This window comes from Frankliniella occidentalis, unplaced genomic scaffold (genome assembly GCF_000697945.3).
Source record: "Frankliniella occidentalis isolate FOCC.00 unplaced genomic scaffold, Focc_3.1 Scaffold40, whole genome shotgun sequence".
NCBI lineage: Eukaryota > Metazoa > Arthropoda > Insecta > Thysanoptera > Thripidae > Frankliniella > Frankliniella occidentalis.
In genome coordinates, this window is record NW_026267170.1 from 1,942,456 (window position 1) to 1,961,051 (window position 18,596).

Here is an 18,596-nt window from a genome sequence, read left to right on the forward strand (position 1 = left end):
TGTCTCAAATGTATACGCCAAAAGGCGTTTGCTACAGGATCCCGAGCGACATTTGGCGTATACTTTTGAGACGCCTTTTGGCGTATAGATTCTAGACATCTTTTCCCATACCATTCCCACAGCACAGCCCAGGCTGCCCGTGCATGCAGATGCAAGGGTGTACAGGATGTGAGCGCCTTTCAGGGTGTATGTATCAAAGGGCCTCTGCTGTGCTGTGGGAACGGTATGGGCAAAGGTGTCTAGAATCTATACGCCAAAAGGCGTCTCAAAAGTATACGCCAAATGTTGCTCGGGATCCTGTAGCAAACGCCTTTTGGCGTATACATTTGAGACACCCCGAATTACAGTGTAGAGAGAGAGAGAGGGAGGGAGAGAGGAGTGCGCTTATTAAGCAGGCATTGAGCATTGAGCCGGTCATTGTTTTGCCGTTTGGCACACTTATGTCGTAAGGTATCTCGGCGTGCATGGGGGGAAATAAAAAGGTGATAGGTGTGGGGTGGAGGTGTGGTGTGGTGTGGTGTGTCATGAGAGAGGTGAGCTCGGGATCGGGGTGAGAAAGGAAAGGGCACTTTGGGGGACACCTCATCGCATACAAAGCAAAATAAGTCGACTTAGTCTGATAACTTTCAATAAATCAAATTTTGAGAAACATGAAATTTTCTGACTCGGAGACAGTTACTTTTGCCATTTTGATAGCAATATCTTTGTGATTTTGGACGACGCGCAGGGCCTATTCAGACGGATGGCGTCCTCCGCTCTGCCGGTCCATCGCCACGTGCCGCTGAGTGAGAGACGATGCGTGCTGCTGATGAGTGGGAGTAGGAAGACACACACACACACACACACACACACACACTCATTACTCTCGGACAGACCCGCTTTCTCCTCTCCCACGACACATCACACACCATCGTACAGACATCGTTAGACAACGAGGGGGTGCGGGGGAGATGGCGATAGTTAAAGAAGGAGTCCTGGGAAAAAGAGGAAGTTTTATTTTGTCAGCAATGAAATCGACAGTGAAAAGATTTGCAAAAGGGTAAGATGAATTTCAATGTTTAATTAAAAAACAACAAAAAGGAATGGTAGTATCCACTGAAAAATGTTCGTGGTTAGTTAAGCACGGGAAATCTATCATGAGAAATACAACTTCAAAAAGTAAAATTTAATTATTTTCATATCGACTTTGTTTTCTTAGACGAGCACATATGGAAATCCAAGAATGTAAATTCTGCGCACCAGCAGGTGCAGTGGAAATAATCACACACCTTCAGGTGCCCGACAGGATACCACACCCCCAGAAGTGCGAATGACTAGTCACACACTAGGTAAAGGGATCGCACCCTTCACAAGCATATTAATCTCTATTCGAATAGAGCGCTCGCTCACTTATGTGTGAATAATTTGGTCCACACCCACAGGTGTGTGACATTTGTAATGAGTTACCGCAAATTTACAACATCGTTTGTAATTGCAGGTTAGCGAAAACTATTGCAAGTTTGCCAAAAATTTTGCAAATTTACCAAACTTGTTACTGTATTTAGGCCCTGCTGACAAATGTGTGCCTGCAACGCCATTAGATCGTAGCGGGCGAGGGTTGCCACGCGAGTCCTGTGTACGCGCTGCCAGAAGGTGCACGTGTATTAAAACAGCTGCTGTAGAGAGAGCCCGCCACCCCCACCCCACGTTCCCCTTCACTTCCCCAAACCGAGCACGGCGGCGGCGCGGCGAGCTTGGTCCGGCCCGGGATGAGCCTTGTGCGTGCCGCGCGCCATTGTGAGGGCCGTGTGAATCCCGGTAGGAATCTGTGTTTACTCTCCCTGACCCACTCAATGGGATGCGGCGAACGAGAGCAGAGCGTAAGGTAAGTACTTCCCTCTCTCTTTGTCCCCATCAGTCTTGAGCACCCCTCGCTCCTCCCGCCGAGCCGAGTATACGGGGTCATCGGCCGCAACCCTTCCAGATGGGGTAAAGGGGGGAGGGGCGTGCTCTGCGAGTAAACCGACGCCTTATGCACAGACACACGCGCAAGAAAAATCAAGGGGATAACTCTTCAGCTTTCATCTCGTTTTGCTATTGTATCCGTTCAAAACCCAGGCATATTTTTTTTTCAAGATTACGGCAAGTGCTTTGGAGCAGAGGGGGAGACAGGGAGGGGAGAGATAGGTGGGAGGGGAAGTGGGAGCAGAAGGGGGATATCACGGGGGCGTTCAATTTAATCGGCTTTTGGGCCGCAGCGTCGCGCGCTGGGACTTAAACCCGCGGTGCATGGGCGCGCCTAGACGCCGGGGATTGGGACCGCGGGGGTGAAGCCTTCCCAGAAAATATGAAGGACGAAAGATATTTTAAACAATTACCTCCTTGAAAAACATTGAAGAAAAGATTATTGTGAATTAAATATGGCGCAGAATGAAGACAACAGTTAACCAACTTTTCAGCTCTAAACACTTTCAAGTGTTTAGAGTAGAGTTGTTGTGCACAATTGTGCAGACTCGACAGTTATGCACTTTTAATTGTTCATCCCCCCAAGTTGCACACTTGCCCGGTAATGCGCCCAAGCCAAGGTACTGTGCAACTGGGCAGTTGAACACTTGGAAGCGCACAATTGGAGGGTAGCACACTTGCTAGTGTTTAACTGGCATGTGCACGATTGCTAAAGAGTTGAACACTTAGACTTCCAGGAAAAAATATACTCGATGGTCCGGTGGTCACTGTGCCCCGTTGAGCAAATTTTCAAGCAAATGCGTGTACTAGACGGCATGCAGACGTGAAGACGGGTTGCCTAGCAGCACGGGGCCATGAGGTGCCAAAACTGGAGACGATCAGGTAAGCAACCCCGTCCGCACCCGAGCATGAGAGCTAATATCGGACACGACCGGTTACACATTTGCTCTAACGAGTAACGGGGGCACGATGACTACCCGGAGTATTTTCGTTTTCCGATTTTTCGAAAGAGCTTGTAACAGTGTGCCGGGTGAACCTCACACTTGTGGTGAGCCGGACAAATGATGGACGGATGTAATGGGCAGCGAGAGGCAGAGCCACGCACATCTTATCGTATTTAGAGTAAAGTTCTGATCAGGTTCATAGGCAAACTGCTGGCTGGCTAGGGAGACAATTAAGACCTGTTTGGATGTTCGCTCAGCAAACACGCGAGCTGGAGCCAGATGAGAGGAGACGCTGTTGCCACATAGGTCAGGTCAGACCGCCCTTTGGGGCCAGCACAATGGGGACCTCGAGCAGCAGAATTGAGTTTTCGCAGCCTAGTCTCATCGCTGACCTTTAACACTTTTTGCGCGGGTGAAGTACGAAGCTTGAAGAATAATAACTGTCTGTCGCACTGACAAGTGAGCCCATTGCAATGCCAATGACTTCTCGCGCAGTCTCTGTTTTATTCAGGACTCACCAAATAGCAAAAATGTAAAATGTGCAGCACGATTGCATTTAAAAAGTGATAGACGGTAGGAAAAGATTCCCAGGAGAGATGCTATGCCCTCCACTCCACCCCGCCGCGGGAGCGGTAAGGCGCTGCGACGCCTGTGAGGCCCCGCCACGCCCCGCCACGCCACGCTCCCTCGCGCCGCGCGACAACATGGCGTGCCCATGTCTGGATATGAAAGCAGTCTCATACCGGTCGCCTTGTCTTCCCTTTCCGCCTGATGTGAGCAGAGCACACATCGTTACATCTCCCTCGACGCCCCCTTCTCTCTTCCTTTCTTGCAGCCCCTCAGCCCCTCACCCCCCCCCCCTCCCTCTCCCTCCCCTCCACACACGTGCCTGTCTGACGTGTCGTTCCTAGTCACTTGCAGCAATTGTCTCGAACACTTTCATAAGGACAATGCGGCCAACCCTTAAAGGAGAGGCTCGTACGAGATGTGTGGGGAGCGGGAGGCGGGCGATATAGGGACACTACTGGGGCACATCAGAGGGTAGGAGAGAGTGGTGGGGAGGGAGCAGAGAGAGACAAGCGGCATTGAGATAGGCGGGCAGTGACAGCAGCAGTGTGTGTGTGGCGGGAGGTTCAATTAAATGTTGAGTCGTTTGACGAATGGCATCGATCAGACATCACACTAACGAGCGGTTGTAACGCCCTACGGAGAGATATCGGTTCGTCACGGAGCCGCGAGGCGCTGAGGCAGGCAAGTCATTTGGTTAAAGCCGGTCAAACACCGCCGTCACAGGGCTTGCCTGGCGCTTACTTAGCCTCAGTCTCCCCCAACCCGCCTACAAGAGAGCGGCATGCAAGAATGTAAGCGAAACGCCCAATGGCACACGTATGTTCCCATGAGTGAGTAAACTGACGGCCACAATAATTAAAGGTTTAAGGTTAGTGCGAGACGATAATAACGAAAAAACAACAACAAACACGGGATCATGTGAGCACATTTCGGTCACAGCGTGCTTCGGGCCTCGTCATTGCAACTCCGCCCCGTGCAGCGAGCGCGTACTGTAACTGGCGACTCACCTGTGTCAAGCTGGGAACTGCCTCCGCGCTGTGGTGTCCACTTCCACAGGACTGAGGACCCTCCGAGGGATGCTTGCTTATCCGACTCCTCCGAAAATAATCCGGCCGGTCAGAGACCCTCACGGCCGCTCCTGAGCCCGCACTGACACGCGCGGGGGAGTACCGCGACCGGCGGCAGCGCAGCGTCGTGCTCCAAATAAATTATCCGTGGCAACCGCGCTGTCCTCGCACTTTGGGGCGGCGGTCCGATGATGGTCGTCCGCACTCGCACAAACACAAAGACCTCCGCACACTCACTTCAACTTCAAAAAGGGTTATTACGACACTGACGCTGAAAGACAAACGCCCCAAGAAGGAGTTGTCTCGCTCGCGATCAGTTCGCGTCTCGCACCACGCCGCGTCACTCCGCTAGAACGACCACCGCGAAGCGCGTCCCGACACGTCCAGACTGCACGGCTGCCGGCAAGTGACTAACTGAACTGAACAACTGTTCCTCCGCGCCGCGCTCCGCTCCGCTACTCCCACCGCGCCGCCGCCGGCCGGCCGCATCGCGGGGAGGGGGGGGGGGCTGCTTCACGTGTCGGCGCTACCCCTTCCTCACGCCCCGGTGACGTGCGTGCCCCGCGCGCCCCGCAAAGGTGTCATTAATGAGTGAGATGGATTCCAGCCAATACCAGCATCTCACATCAGAGAGTGTGCACCGGCCGTACCGTTGCTTTGTAAAACCAACCCGACCACCACCACCACCACCATCACCACCAACGCCCCAACCCGACCACCACCACCATCACCACCAACCCCCAAACCCGACCACCACCACCAACCCCCCAACCCGACCACCACCACCATCACCACCAACCCTCCAACCAACCCGACCACCACCACCATTACCACCAACCCCCAAATTCCCTTTTTCCATGTCAAGTACTTGCAAGGAGCTAAGTCGAGAGAAAACACGAGATCTAAAAAACCGAAAAAACAAACGAGAAGAGCGAGGAAAGAGGGGAGGGGGCAGGTTGTTTTTTCCCTCTGATCCTTCAGTCTTGGGGACTGTCAAAAAGTAGCCCACTGGGCTCAAGAAAGACAGTCCACTCGACAAGGCCACAGGGGGCTTAGCGGGGGTGCGTCAAATCGCACCCAACCTTAGCTCATCCACCCATCCATCCATCCCTCCATATACCCACACCGAGGGCGAGCTTCTCGCGGAATGCTTGATTTTGTCAGCACAGCGATTGTTTCTACCAGAAAACACAGTTTCTGTTTTTAGGATCCACGTTACCTATGAAAAAGCAGCTCGCAGCGGTTCGGTTTCTGTTCAGTTCGGTTGGATGGAGGGATGGATGGGTGGATGAGCTAGGTTGGGTGCGATTTGACGCACCCCGGTGTGCAGCCTGCCAAACACCGCCGAGCGGCCTGCCCTGGAGCTGGGAGCGTGGCTGGGGGGCGATCAGCACCTTCTAAATCTGCTAAAACAGGGTTAGGGAAGTCGTGGAAAACCTCTTTTCCGGGAGCTCTCTGATACCCAGCCTTCTGCCCTGTGCTGCATGTAGGAGGCGGGGGTGGGGGCGGGACTGTCGAAAAATACTTTCAGACAGAACAATAAGTGTACCATTTCCTGAACACTAGTACCACGTTCACAGTGAATAGAAGGAAGGGGAGAGGGGCGTCAGTGTGAACACAGTAAACATACTTCCAAGTCGCAGTCGTTTCGTCTGCACGACGTACACGCTAGAGATCGAGGGGGGGGGAGGGGGATTTCGCCCGTTCAGGAACCAGGCCGGTGACTGTCCCTAAATGGAGAAGGGGTTATCGGAGGTCGAAAAGTTGAAGGGCCTCTTTGACGGTGTGCGGGCTCTGGGCTCCAGCGAGCGGCGTCTGATAATATTTCAATTTATGATAAGAATACCGGTACACGCTATGCGCACCGGCATGCGAAAGCTAAGATGAAGCAAGCCACACCGGGCATCGTTCATCTCGCAGAGAAAATCCCGAGACGGACCAGGAGGAGTGAGAGGGAAAGGGGGGGGGGTACATCACAGAGGTCCGAGAATGGGGTGCGTAGGCGCCTCACATATCAGCTCCAATGCTGAGGTAAATCGCCTCATAGCTTTTGAGACTTTTGAGGACTGCGATTGGCTTGCCAGCCAAGGGCGAACCAATCAGGGCACTCCACCATTCGATAGAGCCAAAGAAGAATAGGACCCACTCTAAACTCTGCACAAGTACCCCCGAGTTCCATGTTCCATCTCCGAACCGAATCGAGCGACCGCGGGGCGCGGGGAGTACCTTCTGCTGCCTCACACAAGGCATTATCCACTTTTGCCAACTGTGGAAACTAGTTTTACCAAATGAAGGCTTCTAAAAGTCGGAGTTTTGACCATGCATAGTATTGAGATTCATTTGTAATTGAATATATGAAATAAATTTGCTTCAGAAGAGAAAACGGTCCGAGGGGCAAGTTAAATGTTGGCATAGACAAGCCAGACAGAACTGGATTGTGGGAACGGTGGTAGCACGGTGGTTCTGAGCTCTCTTGTCAGAAGGAAAAGATGAACACGTAAACGGAAAATTGTTAAGGTTTCTATTTGGCGTCTGCTGTGTTGTCACGTCGTTAAATTCAGTATTCATCCATTTAATGTTGTAAACTAGAAGACTTTATACGTTTTCTTGTGATATTTCAAAATGCATTCCGTTTTCGGTCGTGGAAACGCCATGGCGGCGTATACATTGAGTGTGTTAGCCGGTCTAACGTTTTGCTGTTTTCTGTCAACTGTATTCCTCGATTACAGAACTCCAGCAACCATTAACACAAGACAGGTTGTAGTGTAAGTAATATTTACCCCTCATTGTTCACTGTTGGCTCACTATTTCCGTTTTCTTTTCTTCTATTAGTTTAGCTTTCAGGTTATGTGTCATCTACCACAATATGTCCATGATTTTACTAGTATTTTGATTTTACTGTTCACATCATGTTTTTCAGGAAAAGTATTCCAGATTACAGTGCTTCCAGGGAAAAAAATGATTTGGGTTATGTGACTTTTGATCTGAAGACTGATATCCTTTTCTTTTGCTTGATAACATGCATAATGAATAATTAACATCTTAGAGTAGTTTCTATTATTTGACATTCGTATTATTTGATTTATTAGTGGTACATTCCTTAACCGTTTAATACATCTCACGCATCTCTTTAATTGGAATGTGAAACAGTTGTTCCTCTATGTCACAGCTGAGTACCAAACTCCAAGTAATGAGTTCAATCAGGTTAGTACCTCCTTTATTTATTTTTTTGTGATACTTTTGTCATATTTGTTCAAGTATCTAATTATAATTTCTCCTGTAGGTTGTCCTTTGGGATAAAATAATTTTACGAGGAGAGAATGCTGTAATTGATCTTAAGAACATTCATGCAAAATACTATTTTTGGGATGACGGCAATGGTCTCAGGTGAGTCACATTTCTGAGATACTTCTTTATATTTTTAGTTTGTACAAGGCTGATGTTATTCATTCTCTTTTTTCTTTGTTACTTAGAGGTCACAAAAATGTCACCCTCACACTTTCCTGGAACATTATACCTAATGCTGGACTGCTTCCAAATGTGGGCGCCATTGGCTCTCATTCATTTTCTTTCCCACCTGAATACACTACCTCAAGAGTTTAGTGTAATTGTTCTGAGTATTTGTGTGTTAGCTTGCGTTTGCAAGTGTGAATGTGATACTGTGAATTGTGTGTATACATTGCATGTGCAATTCTGACTTTTTGATCTGTGTGAATTTTGTCATTTAAACTAAGGTGTGTCTCCCAGAAAAGGTATCCATATTAAAACAAACAACAAAAAAACTGACTCTTCTCCAAATTAATTGCTCACTCATAATAGTGAATTGTTTTATTTTTTTATTGTCAGTAGAAAGTAAACTTCCAAATCATTGTTAGGCCTGTCCATTTATCAAAAGTGCCATGACAAAAGCCAGGAAAGAGAGAGCACTTACTTTGGCTTTTGTTGAGCTGTTTGGGCCTGGTATATAGATGTGACAGGGTCGATTTTCTTGAGGATCACAGACACAAACCACATTTCTATAAGTTCCTTTCTGAACAGCAACGCAGCCATATGTCAAGGGATCAGAATTTTCCAGTGTCACCCTAGTGCAATAAGCTGTGAGGTTTACCACTGCAATTTTTAAGGACTTTAAATAGTTTTTCAAATATGAGTTTATTCAAAAATTATTTTACCTAAGCATACCTTTTTCATTGAAGAGAAATGCAACAACAGCACAAATGTCGCCTATACCCGGGTCACACAGAACTGAATTGTTAAATGTATCAGCTACAGTTATTGAACCATTAGGAAGGGTCGGGAGACTGTATCCTGCGAAGAAGAACTTGTTTCCACTCAGAAAGTATGCTAGGGATGGGGTCCTAAAATAAACCTTGGGAGCATCAAAAAATACCTAGCTCATTCACCAAGAAGGGCTCAATGCAGGGAATAGGTTTTGGTTTGGGGTACTTTGCACAAGTGCGGTTGCTTAGTTGCATATGGTTTTGTAGCTCTCCCACTAACTCATTGGGAGCAAAAATTCTTCGGGAGTTGGGCCCCAACCAGGAAAATTGAAGACATGACTTCCCCTTTGCTGTGATGAAACAAAACTATGTTATGTCGGCAGGGGTCGTGAAGTACACCATGTAGGTAATGAATCTGATGTTTATTTTTTGTTATTACCTGATACGCTGCTGATACACAGCAACGTTAACAGACAGACTCCCCCAAACGTGGCTTTCCTCATTTGTATAACCGGCATATCTCATCACGCAGCTCAGACACTGCGAGCAACTGATAATGCATCCCGACATCACCTTGACTATACATCCAAAAGATAAGCAAATCAATAGCCTACCTGGATTAGTGCGGCGATAGTCAGTATCACATGAAGAAAAAATAATAGTGAAGACTCGAGTATGCATAATCTGACGCATTTCACCTATATCCCAATCATCTGGTCTTCCGGGCTCGCTGTTATCTTGAGATGTGTCGGTTTTTGTGTGCTGTTCAAACCGTAGAAGTCTTCCCGCTTTTGGTTTTCGACTGTCGACTGTGTGCCACAACCCACCCCCAAAAAATCATTTTTTAAAAAAGTTATCCAACTATTTGTGCACGATTTTCTGCCGGAATATACGTCTTAAAGCCCGTCCGAGATTGGTTCATTGTTGTTGTTTCATAATAAGTAGCTACGCTGTAAACGAAATGACCATCTTTTTTATTCCTGCTGTTGGCAGTTTGCAAGAAACGAATGTATGAAAACTTTTTACAATTGCAATCTTAATATGTTTGTTGTGCGTCGTACCAAACAACATTTACACATTTACATCTGTCTCTCTCGCTCCGCCCGCGGGCCTGTCCAGATAGCGACGGCCGTAGGCCGTAGCGCCGTAAGCCGTCACGGCCGTACGGCCGTGACGGCGCCACTGACACCGCGCGTGGCGCGGTTTTTGAATAACATCCAAAACAACTTAGTTTCCTTGATGATTAGCGAAAATTTAAACTTGTCGACACAGGCATAGCTAGTGTGGGGTGATAAAAGGTGGGGAAAATATCTGCAAGTAGTCATCAAGTAGAAAAATACAAATTTTCTGATCTCATGCCCAACCTTGTCACCAACGCCTCTCTTTCATCGAGGTGTATACGCTGGTGCATGATACCTGATTTTTGTGCTATCTGCGTAATCAGATTTAGTTGTTCTGACGTTGCACTGCGTTGCAAAATGTTTATTAGACGATAACTGTCGAAGAAATCAAGTTGTTTTAGATGTTATTCAAAAATCGCGCCGCGCGCCGCCGGTGGCGCCGTCGCGGCCGTACGGCCGTCACGGCCTGCGGCGCTACGGCCTACGGCCGTCGCTATCTGGACAGGCCCCGCGGGATCACCCTGCGTCGCCCGTGTCGCAGCCCGCATCGAACATCTGCTGTCAAACATGGCTGAAAGTGGGTCGGATTGCAGCCCACCGAACGAGCCGTACAAAATAGCACACTCAGGCCCTCGAGTAGTGACAATTACAAAGACTGAAACAGGATTTGGCTTCAATGTTCGTGGTCAAGTTAGTGAGGGAGGACAGCTTCGAAGTATCAATGGCGAACTGTATGCGCCCCTTCAGCATGTCAGCGCCGTCCTGGATGGGGGCGCAGCCGAAAGGGCCGGGGTGAGAAAAGGAGATCGGATTTTACAAGTGTGAGTATTTCCTAGGTATCTAGAATTCTATTGCTCGTTGTTTTTCGTAATTTCGTTGGGGTCCTTTCACCACATACGCAATACTAGTAACAGTCCTGGTGCCTTGTCTGAATCTGAACCAGCAACCTATGTTGTTATGATTTGTTTATTTCTTATGCTGCCCTAAAACTAGTTATATCCGATTCAATTTCAGCATTTTATTGCTAAAATGATATTTACACACATTTTCACTGATCAGTCGTCCCTAATGCACTGTGATTCTAAATGATGCAGTGCGAGGCTTAATTTTCACAAAAGACTCGTATCACCTTAAGCTGTCAGATCTTTATCATCTTAACTTCTTGCCTTGTGATGTCATTTCTTGTTAGTGTTATTTAATACAAGATTTCTGTTAAACATATCAGTTAAATTTTCTACTTTTCTTCACATTACAAACATTTTATTTAGCTTTGTCATTTTCTCAATATACTTATTTCAACTTCAGTGCATAACTTAATGTTTTTATTTGAGACATACACATCATTTCTTACTCTATAATTGAATGTTACTTTGGTTTTAATTCAGAACAGTCAAAATATTCCATGAGTCTATTGTAAATATATTTATTGTGTATGGACTTTGATCATTGATAAGTGTATTTGCCTTGGTATTTGCAGTCCAGTATTCTTTGCACAGTGGTTGTTCCATTCAAGATGAGACTTTCCCGCCACTTATTTTAATCCATATCAGTTTGATGTTGTCTACTGGGCTCGACTCGAAGAGGCATGTCAGAGAGCTAGGGAAGATGAAACAACTTCAGCAAACAGCCTAGCCACCCCGCAGAAAGGTCATGGGTTTAAACTAATGGTGGGAAAGTCCAGCCTCGAATTGGAGACCTTGCATATTGGATTATAATATATCATCCCTTTATATTCTAGCAGAATTTTTAATCTATGAATTACTGTTTTTCAGCAATAAGTTACTAAATGTCATTCACAATTTTACAGAAATGGTGAAAATGTTGAAGGTGCCACCCACAAACAGGTTGTAGACTTAATTAAGTCAGGAGGCGATGTTCTTACCTTAACTGTTATATCAGTAACTGCTCAAGAAGCGGAAAGATTAGAACCTACAGAAGAAGTTGCGGGCTACAACTACTTTGATTATAGTGAGAAACGTTCACTACCTATATCTGTACCAGATTATCATTATGTTGAAAAAAATGGTGAAAAGTTTGTGGTAAGCATCTTGGTATACTATTAAAAATAATTTATTCAATGAAAGTGATTTATCAGGGGTTTTACTTTCTATTCTTTAGGTGTTTAATATATATATGGCCGGAAGACACCTGTGCTCCAGAAGATATAGAGAATTTGCTAATCTACATATGTCTCTTAAGAAGGAATTTATTGGCTTTGCATTCCCAAAGTTGCCAGGCAAATGGCCTTTCAAGTAAGACTACATTCTTTTCCTGATTAAGAATGAATGCTATGGGCTGTCATAGGTACTCAAATTGTCAAAATTGAAACCAGCTTATTAATCTTGTGTTTATTTAATTTTTTCTCAGCTTGAGTGAACAACAACTTGATTCTCGGCGAAGAGGACTTGAGCAGTACATGGAAAAAGTATGTGCAGTTCGTGTAATAGCTGAGAGTGATATTGTTCAGGAGTTCCTTGCTGACACAGATGATGAGCTGGTGAGTTTTGTTCATTTTCAATATTTTTCATCTCCCACTTGTTTCTTTAAAAAGTTATTCTGCATGCTTGCTTTCTGCTAGATGGCTTTTTTGGTATTTTCATACTGACTGTTCTGCTTTCTTCATTCCCTCAAGCTGATCTTATGCTAAGAGTGCTGAAATACTTTTTTACTATTAGGATAAGTTAAGAACCCAAATCATCTTTGCTAATTCTGTACACCGATTTTTTTATTTCTGGCCAAGTAATGCTTATTTTTGTGCAACTTGATGGATCTCTGAATGAAAGTCGCTCAGTTTCTTGATTTGCAATAATTGCTTGTTTAAAACATGGTGAATGGGTCTTTTTGCAAGTGGGAGGTGGTTGATCCTTTCGACGACGTTTCATCTATAGTCTGGCAGATGGATCCTGCCAGTGATGGACGAGATACTCGTGCTTGCTCTGCTACTTTCTATACCGAGGACATTTGTGGTTGCGCGTGCCACTCAGTTTCTTCTCGTCTTTACCAAGAAGTTGACACATTTCGCCTTGAAACCAGCTTTTCTTAACATTTTTTTTCTTCGATGTAGTTCATATTTATCAAAGTTTCTTTCTATTTTTATACATAAGACCCTGTGCATTTTGCACTTTCTCTCATAACTTTCTTGCAGTTCCCTGCATCTGAATCATTAAAATCAAAGATTTACATTTACAAGATACGTAGACAAATTTGTCATAAGTATGTACGTTTTTATGTCATATTTTGGCATAGTCACTTTTTGTTTGGCTACTAATTTAGTACCAGTTTTCATTTGACTGAAGATTTTGATTTGATGGTAGTTTTTTCCTTTTGTCTTACAAATTAGTGTTGTTAATGTGCATGTGCTTTATTTGCGCTTACTTACCTCATGTTATAGACTTTTCCGATTTGCACTAATCAATTGTTATTACCTACTTACTTTTGTTGTGCTCAGGTAAGACGGCTAATACCTAATACCCTCAGATTACGATACAATTTATATATCTGTAATGTATTTACCTCTTGACTGTTCCTGCTAGAATTGCATCTCTAATGAACATTTGTCTTGATATTTTTTGATGAATAATTTTGATTGTAACTGTGTTACAAATTACTTTTTTTGTAGTACGTACTTATCAATGTAAATGTCTTGTGACCCTGGCTTTTCTGCTTTTTAAATTTATTCTCTTAAAATAGAAGACCTTAATAAAGCTTTCAAAGCTTGATGTAGATGTAACTTATTGACCTCTTACATCTTTTTCTTTTCATCGGAAAAATTGATGATATTGTTTGGCATGGACTTCTTGCCATCATGCATGTCTTACAACCTTCCCTATTCCACCTTACCATGCTTAGGGTATTAAATAGATTCCCCTTTGCATTTCTCATGTTTAAATAAAACTTGAAGTAATTATTACAAATTTGTACATTTTACCTAAAGTATGGGCTGATCATCTGTATCCTAACAGATTATTTTAAAATATGATAAATTTATTTCCTTTCATGGTAACATCTGGCAGCTGTAGTAGTAGTTTTGTTTATGTTCATTCACCTCTTACTTATTTATACAGAATTTTGCAATATCATTTATTTTTCTTGTCAATTTGGACTTTATACCACTTGTTCAGAGTTTGATTTTGTCTTGTTCAGGGAAATGGGTCTCCTGTGGATTTGAAAGTTCAGCTTCCAGACAAAAATGTGGTCACTATATCTATGCCTAAAAATGCACCTGCTGAGGTTGTGTTTCTTGCTGTGATTGAACGCATTCACTTGCAGAAGAGCTCTGCAAGGTTCTTTTATTTATTTGAAACTGTAGAGGATATGTTTGGTAAGTCAATGATTCCTGATCCTTCTACATGCCTTCTATGAGTTCACTGGTTAAACTTATTTGGTGAATTTAATGCTTACAGATCGCAAATTATTACCAACAGAATACCCTCATAATCTATACATACAGAACTTCACTACCGCTTCGCCAACATGTCTTTGCATTAAAAAGTGGTTATTTTCTTTGCCACGAGAACTTTCACTATCGAGTGATGACTATGCAACAACGTTTTTCTTTTGGCAAGCAGTTGAAGATGTTAATAGGGGACATGTGAGAGCTTTGGATCGTCTCTACCAATTAAAAGCTTTGCAAGATGCTTCTCGTAAGAATGAGGTAAGAAGGCGGCCATTGATTAGATTCTAAAAGTTCCCCACTGGTTTTTCTCCTCTTAGGTGTGAAATAGGTACTTATAATCGTTTTCTACATTTTCGGCAGTATCTTAGACTTGCGCGAGAGCTACCAGGCTATGGTGAAGTAGTATTTCCTCATTGTCCCTGTGATTCTCGTAAAGAGGGCCATGTCATGGCTGCTGCAGGAACTACTTCATTTAAACTACATGCATGTCGGAAGGATGGGGTTCTTGAGGTAATTGCACATGATTGTTATGTCAAACTAGGATCTCTTCAGTTCCCTTTGAAAACAACAATTGTTCCTTTTCAGTCCCAGGTTGTAGAATTTCTCTGGCCAGATATAAAGGAGTGGGAGATTGACGAAGAGACCATGGCATTCTGCTTTCAGTACCAACGGCCAGATAAGAATCCACGATGGGTCAAGATTTTTACACCTTATGTGAGTATTGTAATTCTTTTACCTCTTCACTGTCTCATTGATCTCTTTATTCGTACTTACTCATTGATTTTTGATGTGTCTGCATTTTGAGTTCATCCATGCCTTTGTTTCAGTACATCTTTATGTTGGAATGTTTTGATCGAATACTTGAGGAGAGTAAATGGGCTGACACAGGAGAATGAGATCCTACGTTCCCAAGTCTGTGATAGTACCTAGATTTAGTATAATGATGTCATGTAGACTGCTTTATTTTCTCCTTCTTCCCTCTGCTCTGACCTTATTTTATAATTTTAATTTTTTTTTTTTTTTTACACTTTGCATCACATTTTATCTACATACCATCTGAAATAATTGTTGTTATATTATTGTTGTTGAGTTGGAGGCTGTGAGTTTATAAATGTTTGGAACCCTGTGGGTGTTGTTATGACAATTTTTTCTATTGAGTGCAGTTTTTTTGCTTTAACAAAGAATATTTGTTGACGAAAATTTACTAGGTAATGCTGGGTTATCTCTTAATCATATTCCAGTTTCTAGGCTTTCTTATTCAGATTATTAAGTTAAATTGTGAATGCAAAACTGTTTTAAAGTGTTTAAAAGAGCTGCAGTATAAATATTCTTTCCCATGATAGTGCCAAGGGTGCCTTGGAAGGATAGTGTGTGAAGAGTGAGTGAACAGTTTTTGTGTCCACATACTGTATTTCTCTTATTTGTGTGTGGTACAGCCTCAGCAGGGAAATATCTTTTGAAATTCTGTGCCATCTTTGTAGAGTTCTGGCTGTGCTAGTTCCTAGAAGTGCTCTTTCAATACATTTTTATTACAACTCATTACAGTAGGAGATTCAAAATTTCAGTTTGTTATGATTCCCTACTGTCATATTTCTGAATGCATGCTACAGCTCACATTCAACATTGAAGTCACAGTGTGGTCAGAGTATGAAGATTGCTTTGATAAGTTTCCCTCAAGCTGGTGTTTACCATTGAACTCCTTAATTAAGCAGTTCAGGTTGATGATAGCCATAGTGAAAATAATGTCTGGTGAGTTTTGATCAATCATGCCACTCTCTACTTTAAAGAACATACTATCAGCCTTGAAATTTAAGAAATTCCAATTCCATCTTCTTCCCCTGCACATCAATGTGAAATTTATTCATTCTAAGTTATCATCATTGGCTGCTATGAACACAGTTGAACACGATTCGCTTAGATCAACTTATTCTGTCCATAACAGTTCTTGTTCACTCTTAAAAGCTGATTTAGAGGCTATCAATTTTCTTCTGACAATTAGGCATATGCAGTGTTAAAATTTATTTTTATCTTAAAGCAGGAATTACAAAACATTCCCCTTCAAAAAACACACGCTTTACATCTTACACTGCATGATCAATTTCATAAAAACTTACTTTCGTAGTGTATTTCAATATTTTAGGCAAGTTCATGTTGCTTCATTGTTTTGGTAGTCTTTAATTACTATTTTTTCCCTTAACCCACCTCCTCCACCCACCTTTACCTTTTACAATCCCAAATGGCATGGCATTGTTAGGAGTAAAACTTCGTATCCAATCAGTGGTAGAACTTTCCTATATGTTTCACATATATTAGGTGTATTTGTTTTCTTTTAATTCTATTACTCTCTTTTAACAAAAAAACTTGCTCTTTTTCTGGAACAAACGACTTTATACAGGATGCTACTTTTATGTGTTGTTTTAAGTCAAAAGAAATGGGAAGTTCTTGTTAAAGTTTGATATTTTGCATCCATTTCTGTGTCTAGGAATTTCCATGACAGTTTTGATCTTAGTTTGTGCTGTTTTGTATTAACAAATGAAATACTCTTAGCTGGACTTCATACTTAATTGTTTCAATCTAAGAAACAACTTCAAATATGTAGTTCTTACTAGCTTTGTACACCTTCAAAATTTAGGATATCTGTGTTTGAAAAGGGTGCTTCATTTTCTCCCACTGGGTAGTACTTTTGTCTTTTCTTTGTCGCTCAGTGTTCTGTTCAACTTTTTTTGCCCTTATGTTCTATAATGATTTGCCACCTCATCAATGGATAATTCATTCCTGCTTTCTGTGCACATAAATTGCTGTTGTATACTTGGGATCAAAGTATGTTCTTCTGTGGTTTCAGACATTACTGCTAAATCTGAAGCCTTGACTCTTTCTACTGTGTTATCATTGTGTCCCAATGTGTCATTTTAAAGCATTTATTTCCCATGTAGAAAAATGTTTTATGAACATTTCAAGTGAAGAATTCCTTTTCATTGGGCAAAGGAAACCAGCAGGAATGTTATTATGAAACTTCAAGTATGAATCATTCCTAAGACTATTTTTCTAGCAGTTTTAGATTTTATCTATCTATCTCTTTAATTTGTTGCCGTTGATCATTTTAATTTAGTAACAATAACATAGGTTTGCAGCCAGAAATTTGGTGCCATACAGTATTGGGGCATGTGAGCTGGCTGTCCAATTAATTATCAAAGATTTGAAGTATGTTTAGGTGTAAGTTACCACATTTTGCACAATTTCAAATGTTATTTATTATCATCACCTTAAGCAGCTCAACTACATCTTGAGATTTTGTCTTGATCCCTAACAAAGACTTGTTTCTAGATTTTTCCAAATTCAATGCCTTGCTAAAGTGTTACTGATATTTTTAAGATGGTACTGGTAAGGTAGCTGTCGCACTTTATTGTATTGTGAGTGTTCAGGATACATTTCATATGGTTTAGATTTTACAATACTCAGGTGTGGTAGTGTTTTTGTTATTGATTGTGTAATTCAGTCTAATATGCAAATTTCTATTTTGTACAGTGTCTGTGTTCCCTATGTCTTGTGTAATGCATGCTTTGTTTTAGAATCGGTCTTAAAAGACGCTTTGTTCAGTGTAAATTGGACTTTAATTTACGATCTTGTTTCTCTAGCCTCCGTCACCTTTTTTGTTTTGTTTTTCAACGGGGAGGGAGGGGCAGGGGGGTGAGGGACTCTGAAGCCTTCAAAATTATCCACAAAACAAATTTACAGACAACAAATCAGAGCTCTGCATAATCGCCTTTATACCGACTACGTCGGTGCTGTTGGCACCTATCGGCTGCCAGGTGAGATGTAAAAAGGAAATCTAGAAAAACTCTACAAAAATAAAGGCCATGTTCTGTTTGACTCTAGAGTAACCAGACTGTATTTTAAAAAATCTGTGGTTTCTGTGATGTCTTCAGTTTAAAAAATCTATAAGGGCATATCATGAAAAACTGCAAAACCTATTAAAATGTCTTTGAGACATGACATACTTCAGGAAAGAATTGGGGACACTGTTTTTGGCAGTCACAGAAACCATTATTTGTATTAGGTCCTCTTTGTCAATGTGTTTTAGATGCTCTTTAAATTTGTAGACAGTGTTTTTTATTTAGGCAGAGTAGTTTTCACTTCTGGTGTTTCACCTTGGTGCTGCCAGAAAAGAGAAAAAAAAAAGGTAAAAAAAGAAAGAAGAACAATCTCTAAAGTGAAATTTGCAATGTTTTTTTTTCTCTTGTTTCTTTGAATTTCATCATACACTTTATGATAACCTGTGAATGGATTATTTCCTAGTTGTTTCCTTCATTATTAACTTGGGAAACATCTGGAGG

General features: G+C 42.8%; 4 protein-coding genes across 6 annotated transcripts in view; 2 read left to right on the forward strand and 2 right to left on the reverse strand.

Annotated features, from left to right (window-relative positions):
* Positions 1-4,948, reverse strand: part of LOC113215134 (cadherin-23) — a 104,653-nt gene extending 99,705 nt beyond the window's left edge. For both annotated transcript variants that reach the window (XM_026434711.2, XM_052266549.1), the window contains exon 1: positions 4,466-4,948. The gene's annotated coding sequence lies outside the window, so the exon portion shown is untranslated. The remainder of the gene's footprint in view (positions 1-4,465) is intronic.
* A 2,030-nt stretch (positions 4,949-6,978) lies between these two features.
* LOC113215149 (signal peptidase complex subunit 3) lies at positions 6,979-8,311 on the forward strand. The gene is made up of 5 exons (XM_026434740.2): positions 6,979-7,290; positions 7,446-7,519; positions 7,641-7,729; positions 7,809-7,912; positions 7,999-8,311. The coding sequence occupies exons 1-5, from the start codon at positions 7,148-7,150 to the stop codon at positions 8,126-8,128; spliced, it is 540 nt and encodes a 179-aa protein (XP_026290525.1). The 5' UTR covers positions 6,979-7,147; the 3' UTR covers positions 8,129-8,311.
* On the reverse strand, positions 8,309-9,301 carry LOC113215148 (uncharacterized). 2 transcript variants are annotated; one of them, XM_026434738.2, is made up of 4 exons: positions 9,185-9,301; positions 8,916-9,095; positions 8,708-8,833; positions 8,309-8,635 (listed from the first exon to the last, which is right to left on the reverse strand). In XM_026434738.2, exons 1-4 carry the CDS (start codon positions 9,261-9,263, stop codon positions 8,397-8,399), a joined length of 624 nt encoding a protein of 207 aa, XP_026290523.1. In that variant the 5' UTR covers positions 9,264-9,301; the 3' UTR covers positions 8,309-8,396. The 2 variants fall into 2 exon arrangements, with proteins under 2 accessions (XP_026290523.1, XP_026290524.1); XM_026434739.2 differs by having other exon boundaries at positions 8,504-8,651.
* Positions 9,302-10,362: 1,061 nt separating this feature from the next.
* LOC113215137 (sorting nexin-27) lies at positions 10,363-18,515 on the forward strand. The gene is made up of 9 exons (XM_026434714.2): positions 10,363-10,687; positions 11,674-11,905; positions 11,985-12,118; positions 12,234-12,363; positions 14,010-14,187; positions 14,270-14,520; positions 14,623-14,772; positions 14,848-14,976; positions 15,090-18,515. The coding sequence occupies exons 1-9, from the start codon at positions 10,434-10,436 to the stop codon at positions 15,156-15,158; spliced, it is 1,527 nt and encodes a 508-aa protein (XP_026290499.1). The 5' UTR covers positions 10,363-10,433; the 3' UTR covers positions 15,159-18,515.
* The last annotated feature ends 81 nt before the right edge of the window (positions 18,516-18,596 follow it).